Genomic DNA, 20,287 nt, shown 5'->3' with positions numbered 1-20,287 from the left:
ATATTTGTCAGATGATCCCTTTCCATGATTCTATACTAGAGGCAAAGGTAACCTGAGCATGTAATGTATGCAGGAATATCCCTGAAAGCATCACTGTGTGTCACCTGTGAGATTGGGATGGAGAAGGAGCATGATACTAGTCACCTGTAAGATGGGGTAGGGGCCAGGGAGGTTCTACCTGTGAGATGAGGATGGGGTAGGGGCCAGGGAGGTTCTACCTGTGAGGTGGGAATGGGATAGGGGCCAGGGTGATTCTACCTGTGAGATGAGGATGGGGTAGGGGCCAGGGAGGTTCTACCTGTGAGATAGGGATGTAGGGACCAGGGTGATTCTACCTGTGAGATGAGGATGAGGTAGGGGCCAGGGAGGTTCTACCTGTGAGATGGGAATGGGGTAGGGTCCAGGGAGGTTCTACCTGTGAGATGGGGATGGGGTAGGGGCCAGGAAGGTTATACCTGTGAGATGGTGTAGGGACCAGGAAGGTTCTACCTGTGAGATGGGATGGGGTAGGGGCCAGGGAGGTACCTGTGAGATGGGGATGGGGTAGGGGCCAGGGAGGTACCTGTGAGATGGGGTAGGGGCCAGGGAGGTACCTGAGAGATGGGGTAGGGGCCAGGGAGGTACCTGTGAGATGGGGTAGGGGCCAGGGAGGTACCTGTGAGATGGGGATGGGGTAGGGGCCAGGGAGGTACCTGTGAGATGGGGATGGGATAGGGGCCAGGGAGGTACCTGTGAGATGGGGATGGGGTAGGGGCCAGGGAGGTTCTACCTGTGAGAGGGGGATGGGGTAGGGGCCAGGAAGGTTATACCTGTGAGATGGTGTAGGGACCAGGAAGGTTCTACCTGTGAGATGGGATGGGGTAGGGACCAGGAAGGTTCTACCTGTGAGATGGGATGGGGAAGGGGCCAGGGAGGTACCTGTGAGATGGGGATGGGGTAGGGGCCAGGGAGGTACCTGTGAGATGGGGATGGGGTAGGGGCCAGGGAGGTACCTGTGAGATGGGGTAGGGGCCAGGGAGGTACCTGAGAGATGGGGATGGGGTAGGGGCCAGGGAGGTACCTGTGAGATGGGGATGGGGTAGGGGCCAGGGTGATTCTACCTGTGAGATGAGGATGAGGTAGGGGCCAGGAAGGTTATACCTGTGAGATGAGGATGAGGTAGGGTCCAGGGAGGTTCTACCTGTGAGATGGGGATGGGGTAGGGGCCAGGAAGGTTATACCTGTGAGATGGTGTAGGGACCAGGAAGGTTCTACCTGTGAGATGGGATGGGGTAGGGGCCAGGGAGGTACCTGTGAGATGGGGATGGGGTAGGGGCCAGGGAGGTTCTACCTGTGAGATGGGATGGGGTAGGGGCCAGGGAGGTACCTGTGAGATGGGGATGGGGTAGGGGCCAGGGAGGTACCTGTGAGATGGGATGGGGTAGGGACCAGGAAGGTTCTACCTGTGAGATGGGATGGGGTAGGGGCCAGGGAGGTACCTGTGAGATGGGGATGGGGTAGGGGCCAGGGAGGTACCTGTGAGATGGGGTAGGGGCCAGGGAGGTACCTGAGAGATGGGGATGGGGTAGGGGCCAGGGAGGTACCTGTGAGATGGGGATGGGGTAGGGGCCAGGAAGGTTATACCTGTGAGATGAGGATGAGGTAGAGTCCAGGGAGGTTCTACCTGTGAGATGGGGATGGGGTAGGGGCCAGGAAGGTTATACCTGTGAGATGGTGTAGGGACCAGGAAGGTTCTACCTGTGAGATGGGATGGGGTAGGGACCAGGAAGGTTCTACCTGTGAGATGGGATGGGGTAGGGGCCAGGGAGGTACCTGTGAGATGGGGATGGGGTAGGGGCCAGGGAGGTACCTGTGAGATGGGGATGGGGTAGGGGCCAGGGAGGTACCTGTGAGATGGGGTAGGGGCCAGGGAGGTACCTGTGAGATGGGGTAGGGGCCAGGGAGGTACCTGAGAGATGGGGATGGGGTAGGGGCCAGGGAGGTACCTGTGAGATGGGGTAAGGGCCAGGGAGGTACCTGAGAGATGGGGTAGGGGCCAGGGAGGTACCTGTGAGATGGGGTAGGGGCCAGGGAGGTACCTGAGAGATGGGGATGGGGTAGGGGCCAGGGAGGTACCTGTGAGATGGGGTAGGGGCCAGGGAGATACCTGTGAGATGGGGTAGGGGCCAGGGAGGTACCTGTGAGATGGGGTAGGGGCCAGGGAGGTACCTGTGAGATGGGGATGGGGTAGGGGCCAGGGAGGTACCTGTGAGATGGGGATGGGATAGGGGCCAGGGAGGTACCTGTGAGATGGGGATGGGGTAGGGGCCAGGGAGGTTCTACCTGTGAGATGGGGATGGGGTAGGGGCCAGGAAGGTTATACCTGTGAGATGGTGTAGGGACCAGGAAGGTTCTACCTGTGAGATGGGATGGGGTAGGGACCAGGAAGGTTCTACCTGTGAGATGGGATGGGGAAGGGGCCAGGGAGGTACCTGTGAGATGGGGATGGGGTAGGGGCCAGGGAGGTACCTGTGAGATGGGGATGGGGTAGGGGCCAGGGAGGTACCTGTGAGATGGGGTAGGGGCCAGGGAGGTACCTGAGAGATGGGGATGGGGTAGGGGCCAGGGAGGTACCTGTGAGATGGGGATGGGGTAGGGGCCAGGGTGATTCTACCTGTGAGATGAGGATGAGGTAGGGGCCAGGAAGGTTATACCTGTGAGATGAGGATGAGGTAGGGTCCAGGGAGGTTCTACCTGTGAGATGGGGATGGGGTAGGGGCCAGGAAGGTTATACCTGTGAGATGGTGTAGGGACCAGGAAGGTTCTACCTGTGAGATGGGATGGGGTAGGGGCCAGGGAGGTACCTGTGAGATGGGGATGGGGTAGGGGCCAGGAGGTTCTACCTGTGAGATGGGATGGGGTAGGGGCCAGGGAGGTACCTGTGAGATGGGGATGGGGTAGGGGCCAGGGAGGTACCTGTGAGATGGGATGGGGTAGGGACCAGGAAGGTTCTACCTGTGAGATGGGATGGGGTAGGGGCCAGGGAGGTACCTGTGAGATGGGGATGGGGTAGGGGCCAGGGAGGTACCTGTGAGATGGGGTAGGGGCCAGGGAGGTACCTGAGAGATGGGGATGGGGTAGGGGCCAGGGAGGTACCTGTGAGATGGGGATGGGGTAGGGGCCAGGAAGGTTATACCTGTGAGATGAGGATGAGGTAGAGTCCAGGGAGGTTCTACCTGTGAGATGGGGATGGGGTAGGGGCCAGGAAGGTTATACCTGTGAGATGGTGTAGGGACCAGGAAGGTTCTACCTGTGAGATGGGATGGGGTAGGGACCAGGAAGGTTCTACCTGTGAGATGGGATGGGGTAGGGGCCAGGGAGGTACCTGTGAGATGGGGATGGGGTAGGGGCCAGGGAGGTACCTGTGAGATGGGGATGGGGTAGGGGCCAGGGAGGTACCTGTGAGATGGGGTAGGGGCCAGGGAGGTACCTGTGAGATGGGGTAGGGGCCAGGGAGGTACCTGAGAGATGGGGATGGGGTAGGGGCCAGGGAGGTACCTGTGAGATGGGGTAAGGGCCAGGGAGGTACCTGAGAGATGGGGTAGGGGCCATGGAGGTACCTGTGAGATGGGGTAGGGGCCAGGGAGGTAACTGAGAGATGGGGATGGGGTAGGGGCCAGGGAGGTACCTGTGAGATGGGGTAGGGGCCAGGGAGATACCTGTGAGATGGGGTAGGGGCCAGGGAGGTACCTGTGAGATGGGGTAGGGGCCAGGGAGGTACCTGTGAGATGGGGATGGGGTAGGGGCCAGGGAGGTACCTGTAAGATGGAGATGGGATAGGGTCCATGGAGGTTCTGAGAGATGGGGATGGGACCTGGCCGTGCTGCTGCTCCAGTTTCAACTGTTCTGCCTTATTATTGTTCGACCATGCTGGTCATAAATGAACATTTGAACATCTTGGCCATGTTCTGTTATAATCTCCACCCAGCACAGCCAGAACAGGACTGGCCACCCCACATAGCCTGGTTCCTCTCTAGGTTTCTTCCAAGGTTTTGGCCTTTCTATGGAGTTTTTCCTAGCCACCGTGCTTCTACACCTGCATTGCTTGCTGTTTGGGGTTTTAGGCTGGGTTTCTGTACAGCACTTTGAGATATCAGCTGATGTACGAAGGGCTATATAAATACATTTGATTTGATTTGATGTTTTGATTTGATAGGGTCCAGAGAGTTTCTACCTGTGAGATGGGGATGGGGTAGGGGCCAGGGAGGTTCTCCTGGAGGCGAACAGGGTCCGGTGACGCCCAGGTGTTCCCCGTCACCTCCACTGTCACGATGCCCGTGGAGAAGAAAGCGTTGGGTTTCCCCCCCATGTCCTTCACCATCACTGACAGCTTGTAGCGACCACACATCTCTGGGTCCAGGGTGGAAGCCCCTGGAACACACACACACACACATATCAATATATTACAATCAGAGAGCTGCATTACATTGTTCACAGACAGCACGTTGAAAAAAGCGGGAAAACATTGTTAATAGCCCACTAACAAGTACATCATAAAGACGTAATTAGCTAATTTCACAGTTAAATGGCCCCTATAGCGGCAGCCAATGGGGTGGATTGGGGTTGTTAGTGTTGTCTAGCTTCAGTCAAGCTGTAACATAAGGGCACCAGCACTGTGCAGAAATAGTCAATAAATCCAGAAATAACACCAGCACTGTCCAAATTGGGACTTTTTAAAATCAGATTTAACTGGTGTACGTGTGTATGTGTGTACGTGTGTGTGTGTGTGTGTGTGTGTGTGTGTGTGTGTGTGTGTGTGTGTGTGTGTGTGTGTGTGTGTGTGTGTGTGTGTGTGTACGGGAATGTGCATGTGTGTATGTGGATTGTGCCCGTGTGTGTATGTGGATTGAGAAGGGGTGTAAGTCATTCATTTAACAGTGAATAGAGAAAAGTAAGACAATACCATGTAGAATAAAACAGGGCAGCTGAGTGAGGGGCCTGTAACTCACCGTCCTCAGTGAGAGACACCTCGCCGGTCACAGAGTCTATGAAGAACATGTGACTGGAGGGGATCCTGGGGGTCTGGTCCATCAGGCTGAAGCGCAGGTCAGCATGGGCTGTGTTACGGTCGTCACGGTCAGATGCCCCCACCTGCATGAATGAGATCCCTAGCCAAGAGACAGAGAGACAAGCTTCTGTACCGCTGTGTACATTCACACTGTGATTTGACCAGCATGACAATGCCACGTTCTTAGAGTGAAACATCCTTACACAGTCGAAATGCTAGTATTCCTCCTGGACAATCTTGATTTAATTATGATAACCTTCTGACTTTATTCTAACATCATTTGTCATGGCTTTGCATTTGGTAAAAACATTACTTGTTAACATATTTGTATCTACTGTAGTTCATTTGAATAGAGGATCACTTTATGGGGTTATTAATATAATATTGTCTCAATGTAAAGACTGCTCTTCAATTTCTTCAATTTCCTGAAGGTCATGTCACAATATAATCAATGGTAACCCACTATTATCTGGTGGTGTGATGCTCACACACGCACACAGCTCCCTCCACTCAAACGTGAGTCCTCTCAGTGACATAAATCCAGACACTTGAGTCATCTCTGACGCAAGAACTCAAAGAACTACCCCACAATAGCCCAAGATCAGACTGTAGTAAGACTTCAGTAAAAAAATATTAAGCACATCACCTCTACTTCTAATACACATACTGTACATGTCCCTCACTAGAGCCATGTGGATAGTTCAGGTGATACTATTCATGTATAAGTCATAAAAATTCAGACAATGCAAACATCACTTATCAGTGTGTATTAAGAAATAAACTCATGAATGTGTCACAAATTAAAATCCCTTCTGTGAACTCTGGTATTTGTTTTCTCCTGAATGGTGGATGGGCTCTATGTTCTGGCTAGTACAACCAACCTTTCAGAAGTCCCAGCTGCACACTGCCTCTCATGCTCTCCTCGATAAACACAGGCACGTTGTCGTTTTTGTCAATGACGCATACTTCCACCATAAAGCTCTGAGACTGCACGGATGCTGAGAAGGACACCTGCGAAAAGCACAAAGTAAATGCAAACTGTAAGTATGAAGGGCAAATATAAGTTCATATAGACACATAAGGAAGGTAGCCTAAAGATCTACTTTGATTGTAATTAACTAAGGAGTCTATGTCTCATTTGGTGTTGCTAGACAGTACATTGTTTGAGGACATTGTTTCTCTCAAGCCAGAGATAATACACCCCAATTAAAACAAATCATTGCAATATTTCGCATTCAATTTTATGGTATTTTTGATGAGGATGATTATAATTTTGTTCATTGAATTCTCACAGGTCATAATCACATGTATTGTAAACAAATCACTACATGCTTCGATAATGCCATAAATGTGTGACTGTCAACCTGCAGGGAGTAAGATGGCTGCTTCTCTCTGTCCAGAGGCTTCAAGGCGTAAAGAAATCCTGCCTCAACTCCAAAGATCCCCTCATCGTCCCCTGTCACCACCACATCAGTGGAGGTAGCTGGGAGGTTAGGGAGCTGTGTTGGACAAGTACAAAAATATTACTTAAATTTACAAGTCCCTCTTCTGTCACACCCTGATCTGTTTCACCTGGTCAAAAGTGATCGTATCTACCCCCTCCAGGTGTTGCTTATTTTCCCCAGTGTATTTATCCCTGTGTTTCCTGTCTCTCAGTGCCAGATCGTCTTGTATGTTTTGTCAAGTCAATCATCGTGTTTTTCCTGTACTCCTTTTCTGTTCTCTTTTTATAGTCCTCCCGGTTCTGACTCCTGCCTGACTCTGGACTATTTTCCTGCCTGATCATCCTGCCTGCCCTGACCTTGATTCTGCCTGCCCTTCGGTACCTATTGGACTCTGAACTTGTTTTGACCTTTTGCCTGTCCACGACCATTCTCTTGCCTACCCTTTTGGATGAATAAACATTGTAAGACTCCAACCATCTGCCTCCTGTGTCTGCATCTGCGTCTCGCCTTGTGCCTTGATATCTTCAATACAATTAGACTTTAACTTTAGTATTCTCGGCAAGAGTCACATGTGCAGCTGAAAATAAAACTTCTGCTTACTGTGTGTGGGCAAATGTTGACCTTTTACGTCAAAGTTGAAAAGATAACTATGTCACTGCAAGCACAGGAGATCTCTGGGCCTTGTGTAATGTGTTTTTGCTCTGTTCATAAAAAGTAAATTGAACATTCACCCATTCTATGATGTGCAAATGGTTGAATATGTGTATGTGTAGCTCCATCTGGCAATCCTTTTGAATCTTTTGAGTGAGCGGTTATGTGTCATAATGACCGTTGATATTTTCCCCCTTATGGAAAACTTGTTCACCGCTGACAGTTTGTTCTCAAGGGTGTCACAAGCTGCTGGCAGAGGGACTGTCACGAAACAGACGCCCTCTGGTCCAGACCCACAATGCCTATGTCTGGCCCGGCCATGGTCAGGTATGAATGGGTATCCTAGTCATGGTGCTGTGTGACTGTCTGTCGTAAAGGACTGTCATGCAGCCTGGCCTGGTATGGTGTTATTGATGCATGGCTAGAGCAGCCTATAAAACAGCAGCATGCGGGTGATCTCGTGTCTCCAATCAGCACTGCATGTTTTACGGCTTCACATACCACATAGCAACTGGCTCTCAGCCGCCACAGCCGTGCCAATGACCTCAGCATGCGTTTAACTCCCGAGAACCCAACATTTTGATTTAGTCTGGGAAACATGTTTTTTGACTGCCCCATAACCTAATTTTAGACCAACAGGCTGAAAAGTGTATATTTAAGACTATGCAGTGGTTGACAAAGTAGCTAATCGTTCAAAACCAAACATTCTTCTCTTGTTATGCCTCTAATGTGTTGACATGAAATGCAAATGTTTTCATGACAGAAATGTACCTTTTTCATTCTTGCATTCATGTTGTGATAAAACAAAACAGCGATCATGTGCCAGAGCAGAATATCTGAGAAGATCAGAGCCGTTCAGATAGTAAAACAGGTGAGAAAACAACTCTGTCAGTGCCTTTTCTGCTCAAGAACACACATTTTTAAGTAATAATGTTGTCCTTTCCACCCTAACACTAAGTTGTGCCAAGTATCTGACCTCCACCATGTCCACCATTAAAGTGAATCTGAGATGTGTTTTGATCATACATCATGCAAAAGGGAAGAACATTGACTGGACTCAAAAAGGCGTCCAATTACAGTGTCAAACACATGCACAGCCGGGACAAACCTGATGATTTATAAGTGCCATTATGAAAAGAATCCTCCTGCCATGAATGCAGGGCTGATGGTCTAGCATTGAACAGACAGCCAGAGGCGTTCCAATTTTTGTTTCGGGATGAGGGGGCTATGCGGGAGTAGCTCCGTCATAATTATATCTTGAGCACTGAGTGTAGTGCAAGAGCGAAACATTGTATGGCCCTTCTCTCTCTTTAACTTGCATACAGCCATTAATACATCAATCTCAGCAGGCCCAGGGTATGACGCATCACACAGACTGGCAGCAATATGGAGAGAATTATTCCTTAATTATTATTTCCCAATAAGCAAGCTGCTTTGTTGTAAATGTTTTTTTGTTTTTTTTGCATAAATGGTCAATCTAACTGAAATGTCTTACCTTAGCCAGGTACCATGGGAAAATACCATCATAGTTTTCAGGGACGCCAATTTTAAGATTGGCCCCTGAGCACTGTGCAGGAGTCTGAAGTACCACCAACTACACAATTCCAAGGAGACAAAGGACAGCATGAATTTCAATAATTTAGTTGAAGTTTGTTTTCACAAAAACAGTATAGAAAAAGTATAAGAATCTGAGATTGCTATAATAACTTGTGAAGGCCACATTCAAAGGAAGCATACTTACAGTCAGTGTAATGAGAAAGATGGACATAACTTATCTTCTAGTCATGTGTTTCTGTAACTGTATATCTGTAAAGTCAGGATGCACAGCATTTCCAATCAAACAGTATCTTTTAAAAGATAATCAAATCAAATCAATCAAATCTTTTACATTTGGGAACACATGGTTTCTATCATTTCTGTCTTGTTTCTGATTGATTCTCACTGTTATAAAGCAGAGAAAGAAAGATGGAGAAAGAGAACGACAGAGAAAAAACAGTGTGAATGCTGCATGTGCAACTATTCTATTTTACTCATCTTAAAAATATATATATTTTTTTAATTAAACGAGACCTACCAATCTGCAGAATCAACCATCTTTAAAATAAAAAAAGTAAATAAATACAACTTCAATAGGCCTACACCTGTGCAAGAAAATGTTTCATTTAAATGCCTGTTAGGTTAAACATATACTCAGTAGCCACAGGCAGTAGGCCTACATGGTACATTAATGTCTCATCACATTCACAGACCAAAAAGCTGAACTAACCCTGCAACCTGGACTCAAGGGTAGACGTAACATAGTAAATTTAAAATCTGGGTCACTCAAATTAGTTTATGTTTCAAATTATAATTTCTATATGTTGCGAATTCCAATTTGTGTGATATTTTATGAATTACAATTTGTTCAATATGTAACAAATTTGAATGATATGATATGTGACTATAACAGAACGTGCGTTTCATCGAAAAGCGCAGGAAAATCTGATCACTGAAAATGGGAAAATATATCCATGCGCCACTAGAACCCATTGTTGAATGTGATCCACATTAAATGGGGCCGAGGTTGCAATACCTACAGCTTCCACACGATGTCTAGAGTCTTGTCATTTGCCTACGATTTGTTTCTTGGTCAAACGGACACAAGGTAGCGCCTTTCTTCCGGTCTCCGACCGGATATTTTGGTTGAGATTACCCGGACATTATTTCCAGACGTACAGCTATAGAATATACATCGCCTCGTGATCAATTTGATCGCTTATTAACGTTTACTAATACCTAAAGTTGAATTACAAAAGTATTTCGAAGTGTTTTGTGAAAGTTTATCGTCAACTTTTTTAATTAAAAAAATGACGTTACGTTATAAAACGCTATTTTTTTCCTTGATCACACAGTCTTCATAGATCGATATCTAGGCTATATATGGACCGATTTAATCGAACAAAAGACCCAATAGTGATGTTTATGGGACATCTAGGAGTGCCAACAAAGAAGATGGTCAAAGGTAATGAATGTTTTATATTTTATTTGTGCGTTTTGTGTAGCGCCGTCTATGCTAATTATTTTGTTTACGTCCCCTGTGGGTCTTTTGGGGTGTTACATGCTATCAGATAATAGCTTCTCATGCTTTCGTCGAAAAGCATTTTAAAAATCTGACTTGTTGCCTGGATTCACAACGAGTGTAGCTTTAATTCAGTACCCTGCATGTGTATTTTAATGAACGTTTGAGTTTTAACGAGTGCTATTAGCATTTAGCGTAGCGCATTTGCATTTCCAGATGTCTAGATGGGACGCCTGCGTGTCGGGTAGGAGCAAGAGGTTAATGGTTAGGGGAAGGGTTAGCTAACATGCAAGTAGTTGCAAAGTCACAAAAATGTAGTAAGTAGTTTCAAAGTTATGCACCCGACCAACAACCCTCCTTTAGTTTTTGCCTTAAGTAGCCTTCTGTCTTGTGTAACCATACCGAAGCCATACTATTTTGAGTGTACTATGTCACGTATAGTCTATGAAACCGGGCTGCACTCTCTGTTTCCAGCACACGATTACACCTGCGACACAAAACAGCCTAGCAATGAATTGTTCTCTCAATAAAAATAATTAATAAATATTATGACTTTATAGTATGTGTTATATGGTCACAAAGGAGAAGGCAATTGGCACAAGAAAAAGTTAAGGATGAGATTTTGCATTCCAATAAATGACCCCAAATAAAATTATGCTGGGCACATTTCGTAGGAACCCCTGTGCCTCGCTCATCGCGCCGCAGACAGCAATTCACAACACCCATAGACCATTCGCTTGGAAAAATATTTAGATGTCTTATTATGATTTACAAAGACCGGCGAATGAAAACAAACGCACTCTCTCAAACTCAACCTGTAGGCCAGAATAAGAGCCTATACCTCACAAAATCTGAATAAATTACTGGTAAACATCACTTATTTAACTAACACTCCACGATCATCTTTATAACTCAATTTTAATTCGAAAACGTTATATTTCTTTTGTCTTACCTTCTCTCAATCTTGTGCGTGTTCCCTATGAAGGTGGGAGAACGGTTTGAATAGTGTGGAAAAACGAAGTGCGTTTGCAGGACTCTCCAGTTTAATGTTTGACTACCTTGTTTCCTTCCAGTAATTCTGTTGGTCAACAAGACTCCAGTCCACTGAACAATCTAATGAATGAATATTTATGAGGACATAAATCAAATAACAAGGAGGTATGTTTTAAAAAATATATATACACCTTTCGTTTTTGGTGTAGCCTAACTGTTTTATGATCTGGGTAAGAAAAAATATGGAATAGTTGTATTTCATTTTTTTATTAAAAAAATTCAAATGTAAACATAACGAAATTATTCAATATTAAAAGTGCAAATCAACTGTATTTAAAGCAAAACATTAAATTCACATGACAAATATAACTTATTGCTTTCTTCATTCACATCTGGACTGAAGGTAAGGACAATAGAATAATGTCTTTTTTCCAAAACCTGGCCTAATCCCCATTACACATTATTCATGTGCTCAGTATCATGGCCAAAGTACGAACCTGCGTACCCAGTTTCAAGTAAAAATGACTCCAGGTGACAGAATGCAGTGAAATCACTCATAGTGCTTACATTTCCATTGCTTTTCAGGACAGTGTACCATAATCTAATATTTCATGAGGGCTATATACAACACTACCAACACTAAAGGGAGTAGAACCAAACACACTGTCCCCCGTTATCAAGGCAATCTTACAACTCATGGTTTAAAATAACAAGCCTTGGTGGATTTAATATACATACACATAAGGCAGACAAAAAAAATGAAACCTCATGCAGATCATTAACATGAACATGTCTGTTGTGTTTAATTAATATAATAAAATATATCATTTCTGTACAGCTCTATCAGTCCTTGGGGTTAGTGATAAAAACACACAGCGTCTGGTCTTGAAGGCCTAAGAGAAAAAAAGCAGTCCAGATGCTGTACTCTCAGAGGACCGAGAGGTCATGGCAGGACTTGGACTTCTGTCTGAAGGCCATCTTCTTGTTCTTCCGGGCCACCATACGGCCCAGGAAACGCTTGGCCTTCTTGCCAATGCTCTCGCGTCGTTTGCAGTTGGCCATACGGCGAGCGTTCTCCTCCTTGCTGTCTTTGCGCAGCCGGATCTGCCGGACCATGCCCTCGAACAGGTCCCTGACGTTGTGGTGGAGATTGGCTGAGGTCTCGATGAACTTGCAGTCAAACACCACAGCGCAGGCACTGCCCTCTGCAACAACAACAACAAAGAGGGGAGGCGCAGGTGAGAATCTATCGTGTTCCCTGGGGACAGTGACTTCACCCTCACCATTATGCCTTTGCATAACACCTTGATACGAGCTTTAACATTCTAAAATAAGTAGCACTATGCAAATACAGAGATGCCTTGGACAGAAGAGATCACCGTCACTTACCATCCACAGAGACTTCTCTGGACCGCACCAGGTCGCTCTTATTGCCCACAAGGATGATGGGAATGTTTTCAGACTGGCGAGCTCTGCGTAGCTGGATGCGTAGCTCTGACGCCTTCTCAAAGCTGGACTTGTCTGTCACTGAGTAGACGATGATGTAGGCGTCACCTATCCTCATGCACTGTTCCTTCAGCCACTGACTGTTATCCTGCAGGCAAAAGAGAAATAGAATTAGATTAGCTACATTGCTTATCTAATCAAAAGCTACAGGTGATCAAATAAAAATTATTATAGTGATATATGATATTATACACCAGCATTAGAGCACTACACATTACGTCAAATGATATGCTATGACTCAGACCAATTTTACTGAGGGTCAGACTGAAATTGCATAATTTGCATTATATGCCTCACCTGCTCCCAAATGTCGTACAACAAGATGCACGCCTCCTCCTCGTCCACCTCGATCGATCTGTCATATGTGTTTCCTGAAACAAAAGCAGGGCAGACAGATAAATACTCCTGGCCCAAATTCTACAAACCCACTAACTTGGTCAAGTGTGAAGTCTCACTCACTATTGCCCATTTATATTGCCCATTTCATGATACCTTTAGTACAGCTTATTAACTCTCAATTAACCTGTATCTGTGATGGGTACTACTGTGCATTACTGTCTCCTTCCCTCAGTCATTGATTTTCATATCTCCCATCCACTATCTCTGCAGCTGTATATGTCAACAGCAGTACTTTGATATATGTGGCGCCTTACTGACTGGATGGAAATAGCAATAATCAATGTACTGCAACTTGTGTGCCATGATGATATGGAAACCAATCCTATATTTACTTAGTTTGGAGCCTATGCACGTTAGCTCTAATGGGGTGCTGAGAACAGCCACAGTCAAACAGTTATTTTCTTTGTTTAAAAAAGTATTGCCTTTGGGTGTATTCTCAATGCTATATACACTTCAACACCATCATCTTCGGTAACCGTCATCAGACACACACCTGTCTCGTCGCAGTCGTGACCATCCTCGACTCCACCGAAAATACGTGCCAGGCTAGACTTGCCGACACCCTGCTCGCCGAGGAGAACCACCTTGTACACATGTCCCTCCGAGTCGCTGCCGGAGGAGATAACGGAATCCGACGAGTCCGATACACAGCTGTCTCGGTGAGGCTCGCCGGGGGTGTAGGACGTGCAGCGCATGAGGTTGGACAGCTCTCCAGTTTGCACCTTGCGCATCTCGCGGTCGTCCACTGGCATGCTTCTTCTGTGCAGGTTCTGCAGGTGCATGGGAAACGGCATGCTCCCTCTCCTTTTGTCCATGTTCCGCAATTTGTCACCTTTGTTCAAAGTCATTATTTCTTTGTCTGTGAAATAGATGCGCTCTTTAGTAAGATTCCGCTGTTAACATGAAAAGCAACCAACTCTGACAAAGAATGCATTTCTCATCACTACGCCTATATGTTGATTTTAAAAACAAATCCTTTATTTGGCCACAGCTTATATTAACTTTTGTGTCATATTTATTTGAACAAATGAATTTAAGACATTCATGTGCCTGTATCCTATGATATTAATTACGGTTTGATGGAGCATTGACAATGTTGAAATTTAAGTTGAACTCAAATTATTTGAAACAGCAATCGCCTAATTAATGTATTATCACGACTGCAAAATCATTCAATTCCATAAGCAAACTTACATTTGATGTGCGTCTGTGGTATTCCAAAATCCTGAATCAGACAATCCAATCCACTTGTGATCTATCCTTTCGTTAGCGTGGTCACTCAGTGAAGGAGAGTTTCGGTTTGATACAGTGAACGGTACGGATCCCCATATTTATCTAGTTGCCGAGCGAGTGACGTCACCATGAGGTTTGCCTCTGAGAGTCACGTCTCTTCGCATTATAGTGCTACGTAACATCATGCCAGGGAGGGAGGAGAGGAAGTGAGGACCGCTCCACAGAAACGTGATTGGAAATTATGCGCGGGCGGGCAGAGGGATTCTCCCCTCCTGCAATGCAATGCCATCGTGCCAGTGATGTAATTATTTTTGCTGAGTAATTCGGCCATTTACTCTCAATATGGGGTAGGCTAACTAGCATAGTTTTAACACCAGTTGGCCCAGAGCCATGGAGAGTTGACCTTACACGGCCTCCGTGCTTTGTGATGGCGCGCGCCACAATGTATATGGACAGGTCAGGTGTTCCCAGCCATTCGTAAGGTTTACCATGTTCAATCAATATTTTAAATAACACGATTAGTTTGTAATTGATAAATGATCTGCTACAAATTGTCAGTGGATTAGCCAAGAGCATCTGAGACGTCAAGCATTTCCAATAGATGCTTCTCGCCATTTCGGCCCATAGGTCGCATAGCCTTGGTGACACGAGTTGTGATGTGAATGAGGTTATTGTGAAAAAAAGCGACGGTTCACCACAGAAATAGGACACATTATCACTTACAACGACGCCTAGGCATATCACTGGGGCCACATGTATCCCAAAGGACTCATCAAGCGACAGGAAAGAAAGACCATGAAAGAAAACCATTGCGATCCAAAATAATGATGATTTCACGTGTATCAATCTGATTGAGGTTAGTTAATCTAGTCTGTAGTCGCCATCTGCTGGTGGTTATGTGAAATGCACAATGTTATTGTAGGCTGCTGGGACTGCAAGGTCTGTCTTTTACCATTCTGCTTCATGAGAAGGAGAGAAGACCAGTGACAAAGGAAGAATTACTAGCTTACTTCATTATTATCTCTGGCAAGTTGGTAAGCCTCATTCCTCGTGATTGGAGACAATGCTCAATACATAAAGTCATTGGGTGGTGTATTGCTGGACAGACTAATGTTAAATGCATTCTCAAGTGACATCAACTGTCACACAGTTTTCAGTTGAATAGCACAATGTTTCCAAAATCATGTATTGGTAAAGTCTTTTCATTGATTGATGTTTTTCTTTGTTGTCAGGGCTTCTTTTGGTGGTCTATGAAACGTGTTTGACTCACTGGGTTACTCTGACTCAGTGGTAGCTTAATCTTTTTATCTTCTGTCTCCATCACTCACATACACTTGCAGAACAGTGTGGAGATGGAGATGTTTTTCTCCATTCTTATAAACAAAGTCCACATTAAGGTACCAGCAGCTTTGTCCTCAGTGACTCACTAGTTATACTGGGTTGCTCCTGTAGTTTCATTAGCATAACATTTTTTAACATTGAATAATAGATCAGTCAGCCTACTGAAGCCTGCTGAGTGGTCTGAGTGGTGTTCACTGACTGTGGGCTATATAGGTATGAACACCTCAGTGTGAGAACCCAGGGTGTAGGCTGTTGTTATTTACATAAATATATTTGCATATTTCCGTTGGGAAACCCTACTCTGTGAAATGTGCGTGTTAAATATCACAATTCGCCTTTGCACACCTAAACCACGCACTCCTAAATAACACATCTTAGTCCACTCTGCTCGAAACAGATTCTAGTGTTGGGAACATAATTCTGTATTGAGATCAAATGTTTCATCGATGAGAAAATTGTCGGCACGACCGGCACTGGGTTTACCCTCACTACTATATTTGGTAGTGAGTAGAAACGCCAAGCAGATTCTTCACATTTATACATCCGGTGAAATATCTGTCTCATTGTTCTATCTGCGCCACAACGGTGGATATTGCTCGTCTGCCTACGGCTAACTCTAGCAGGATTGTAACTGCGCGTGCATGTCGCACGTGGCTGGCTAGTCCAACACTGAACTCTTCATTGAAACAATGCTGAAACGTCAAACCATGGGCAAATCAGTGGTACATTTTAATTTGTGCCGAAATCGAAATTAAAATAAGTTATCTTGCAAATTCAGCAGGCTGTCTTGTGAAATAGACGTTTAGAAGTGTCGTCTTTATTTGATTACTTTGGTGTGGTTATTAATGCACTAGTACCTTTTTTCCCTCCTATGAAAAAACAATTATATTAAGTGGTACAAAAGTTTTACTGTGTGTGAAGTTTCAAATACATTTGTCATTACTAAATGTGTAATGTCATTGGTATTTTAACATTACAATGTTTTAACACACAAAAACAACACAATCTTTGTGAGAGTGGGGGAATCTGATTTAATTGGTCCTCAACTTGTGGCTCAGACACTTCATTCATGATACATGTAGTTAGCCCTGAGTTAGCCTGCCCTGGAGCAGGTTAGTTCTGAAGATTTCAGTGACATTTGCATTTACCTGGCTAAAAGGAGAGCCACTTCATTGGTAGCAGTTATCCCAAGTTAAACTCAAGAGTTGACCAAAGTTACCTCACTAACTCCTCAAACTACATTCGTAGTATAAGGCTCTCCAGCCTGGCTTTTGAATATTCAGGTATTTACTTAAAAAATAAATGGTAAAATGGTAATGACACAATAATAACCTATGTCACAAGGAAAAGTCTTATGTACTTAACTGTTCCATAGGGAATGAAGAGGAGTAAGTAAGTAGTCGTGCAAGGAATAGTAATAATATAATAATAATAATATATGCCATTTAGCGGACGCTTTTATCCAAAGCGACTTACAGTCATGTGTGCATACATTCTACATCAGCTCCACTGAGACATGAGCTGTGTTCGAATACCCAGACTAAAATACTGTATGCTACACACTTAATGACTATATACTACATACGACATACTATTAGTTCATTTTAGTATACTATAAACGAACAGTATGCTTTCATTTGAGCTATGCAACCTCTTGCTAGCTAGTTAGCTTAACAAATGACTAGTTGGTGACAGTAACTGTGCTGCTGGCAACAATTTAATTACACTTTTTTGCAGACATTTACTGACACCGGCCATATTCAACGGGTGTTGGGCGCTGGTATATTCATTATTCTGCGCTTTGGTACACTCAGACAGAGTGCTCTGAAATCAGAGTAGATAGCCAGAGCGAATTTACAAAAGCACCCGAATGTTCATTTCCTGAAGAATTGCATTATGGGCCCTACAGTATCCAAATAGTGTCCTCTGCGTGTATACTTCATATTTTGGCGAATTTAATACGACATCCGGGAACCTTTGGCATACTATGACCAATAAGCATTCTATATACTCAATTCACATCACAAATAGTACAGTTAGTGCGGTTAGTATGAGAATTCGAACACAGCTATGCTGTATATAAGAAATCTTCATGTTACTTTTGTACAATGCTACTCAACCAATACTGCTTGGATAGGCTACCACAGTCATCTCCAATGCAACGAGGAGACTACTTCAGATCAGGCAGATTGTATCTACTGGAATCTGAAACAATTCTTCTCTGGTCCCCAATCTGAGACACCACATGTTAGCTGACAATGCATTGGCAATGGTAACCTTCAAATTCAACACCTTAGCCCACCACACTGACCCCCTCATGACCTCTGATGACCTTTCACACAAACAGCCTTTCAGGTGAACACAAACTAGTGAACTTCTATATGGGTACATGACTTCAGACAAATAGCTAGGTTGTATGTATCGGTAACAGCATAGATTTGGTGCTATATTGGTGGAAGGCACTGACAACCCTCAGGGATTTGCAGATGGTCTTTAAATGGGCAAAATGGAACAGCATTGGAAAAGTGTTCTGTTACAGTTAGAAGAAACCGTATCACTCATCCATTTTTAATGCACAGCGATGGCAGCAGATTCGAGTGGTAACTGAGAGAAGTCTCCGGGGATAATAACTCCAGAACATTTCTACAACTTCATTTAATTTAGCTTTGTTTCAATCAAATTATATCACACATTTTATTAATCATAGTAGGCTAGTTCTAAATTAACTATGGCATGTATCTCTAAATAATGTAGCATGCAATGTTAAAAGGTATGGTTTACTTTATCGTCAGTGTAACATCTTAAAAGAAGAATACTTTATTGCCCATGTTTACAGAAAACAGAAATGTGTCTTGTTTTACGTTTCAATTGTCAGGAGATGGCGTCTAGGATCGCTCCCCACCAGATTTTAACTTTGGGCCTGGGATTCAAACCTAGCACTCCCTTGAGGTTGCTGCTGCCTGAAAAATGCTACCTGCCAAAACCGAACCAGAGACCATCAGATCTTCAGTCTAATGCCCTACTGCGCCAAGGATATCGTTCATTAGACAAGGTTTTCCACCAGAAATTAACAAGTGTTGCGAATTCAGGGGGTATTTTCTACCAAGAATGGACATACTCGCCGATGCCGACCCTGTATCGAATCCCGACACTGCTGCTGTATTTACACTTGAATCTTTCTTTTTTTATGCTTTCTTTTCCTACTGTGAAAATCTGACAGTAGAAAAGCATTGGGCTTCTTCTGACAATTCTCGTGACTCTTACCCCGTAAATCTGTCATCATCATCCATAAATTTTTTATATGAAAACCTGTTTATTTTCGTCAAACTGCTCTCCCTCGTCATGATTCAAACTTGTTAAAGGGTAAATGTGTTAAGCCTAAACACCACAGGAGTTCAATCTTGTTTATCTCAATTAAGAGAAAGGGCTTAATATATACATTTAAGATAATTTTTACACCGAAAACTTAATGTTAGCGAAATTGTTTTGAATGTATATCAAGGAAGTAATTGAAGCCGTGAAAATGACAAATATACTCAAATTGCTTGAAATCGGTGCACATAGCACACAAAAATATGAACGCAACATGTCAAATGTTGGTCCCATGTTTCACGAGCTGAAATAAAACCCAGAATGTTCATATGCACAAAAAGTGTATTTCTCTCAAATTATGTGCCCAAATTTGTTTACATAACTGTTTGTGAGCATTTCTCATTTGCCAAGATAATCCATCCACTTGACAAGTGTGGCATATCAAGAAACTGATTAACCAGCATGATCATTACACCTTGTCCAGTGCACCTTGTGCTGGGGACAATAAATAAGCCACTCTAAAATGTGCAGTTTTGTCACACAAACACAGATGTCTCAAGTTTAGGGAGCATGCTCTTGGCATGCTGACTGCAGGAATGTCCACCAGAGCTGTCGATAATTAAATGTTAATTTCTCTACCATAAGCCACCTCCAATGTTGTTTTAGAGAATTTGGCAGTATGTCCAACTGGCCTCACAACTGCAGACCGTGTGTAACCACGACAGCCGAAGACCTCCACATCAGGGTTCTTCACCTGCGGGATCGTCTGAGAACAGCCACCCGTACAGCTTATGAAAACGTGGGTTTCCTCAACTGAAGAAATTCCGCACAAACAAGATCCTGAGGCCCATTTTCATGCCATTCATCTGCCGCCATCACCTCATGTTTCAGCATGATAATTCAGGGTCCCATGTCGCAAGAATCTGTACACCATTCCTGGAAGCTGAAAATGGCCCAGGTCTTCCATGGCCTGCATACTCACCAGACATGTCACCATTTATCATGTATGGGATGCTCTAGAATCAACGTGTACGACAACATGTTACAGTTCCTGCCAATATCCAGTAACTTCACACAGCCATTAAAGAGGAGTGGGACCACAGGCCACAGGCCTGATCAACTCTATGCAAAGGAGATGTGTCGCACTGCATGAGGCAAAAGGTGGTCACCCCAGATACTGACTGGTTTTCAGATCCATGCTCCTACCTTTTTTTTAAAGGTATCTGTAACCAGATGCATATCTGTATTCTTAGTCATGTGAAATCCATAGATTCGGGCCTAATGAATTTATTTAAATTGACT

General features: G+C 44.6%; 2 protein-coding genes across 4 annotated transcripts in view; both read right to left on the bottom strand.

Annotated features, from left to right (window-relative positions):
* Positions 1–11,227, bottom strand: part of LOC124033151 (cadherin-17-like) — a 38,159-nt gene extending 26,932 nt beyond the window's left edge. For 2 of the 3 annotated variants that reach the window (XM_046345108.1, XM_046345110.1), the window contains exons 1-7: positions 11,154–11,227; positions 8,885–8,949; positions 8,639–8,737; positions 6,412–6,546; positions 5,929–6,058; positions 4,989–5,147; positions 4,214–4,410 (exon numbers count right to left, since the gene is read on the bottom strand). In XM_046345108.1, coding sequence (XP_046201064.1) covers positions 4,214–4,410; positions 4,989–5,147; positions 5,929–6,058; positions 6,412–6,546; positions 8,639–8,737; positions 8,885–8,911 — 747 coding nt within the window. In that variant the 5' untranslated portion in view covers positions 8,912–8,949; positions 11,154–11,227. Of the gene's footprint in view, positions 1–4,213; positions 4,411–4,988; positions 5,148–5,928; positions 6,059–6,411; positions 6,547–8,251; positions 8,361–8,638; positions 8,738–8,884; positions 8,950–11,153 lie in introns of those variants that run through there. The other variant, XM_046345109.1, reaches the window with a different exon arrangement.
* A 218-nt stretch (positions 11,228–11,445) lies between these two features.
* On the bottom strand, positions 11,446–14,426 carry LOC124033150 (GTP-binding protein RAD-like). The gene is made up of 5 exons (XM_046345106.1): positions 14,294–14,426; positions 13,593–13,958; positions 12,998–13,071; positions 12,584–12,788; positions 11,446–12,399 (listed from the first exon to the last, which is right to left on the bottom strand). Exons 2-5 carry the CDS (start codon positions 13,945–13,947, stop codon positions 12,122–12,124), a joined length of 912 nt encoding a protein of 303 aa, XP_046201062.1. The 5' UTR covers positions 13,948–13,958; positions 14,294–14,426; the 3' UTR covers positions 11,446–12,121.
* Between the last annotated feature and the right edge of the window lie 5,861 nt (positions 14,427–20,287).

Source organism: Oncorhynchus gorbuscha, linkage group LG04 (assembly GCF_021184085.1).
Source record: "Oncorhynchus gorbuscha isolate QuinsamMale2020 ecotype Even-year linkage group LG04, OgorEven_v1.0, whole genome shotgun sequence".
Lineage (NCBI taxonomy): Eukaryota > Metazoa > Chordata > Actinopteri > Salmoniformes > Salmonidae > Oncorhynchus > Oncorhynchus gorbuscha.
This window is presented reverse-complemented; position numbering and strand designations above follow the sequence as displayed.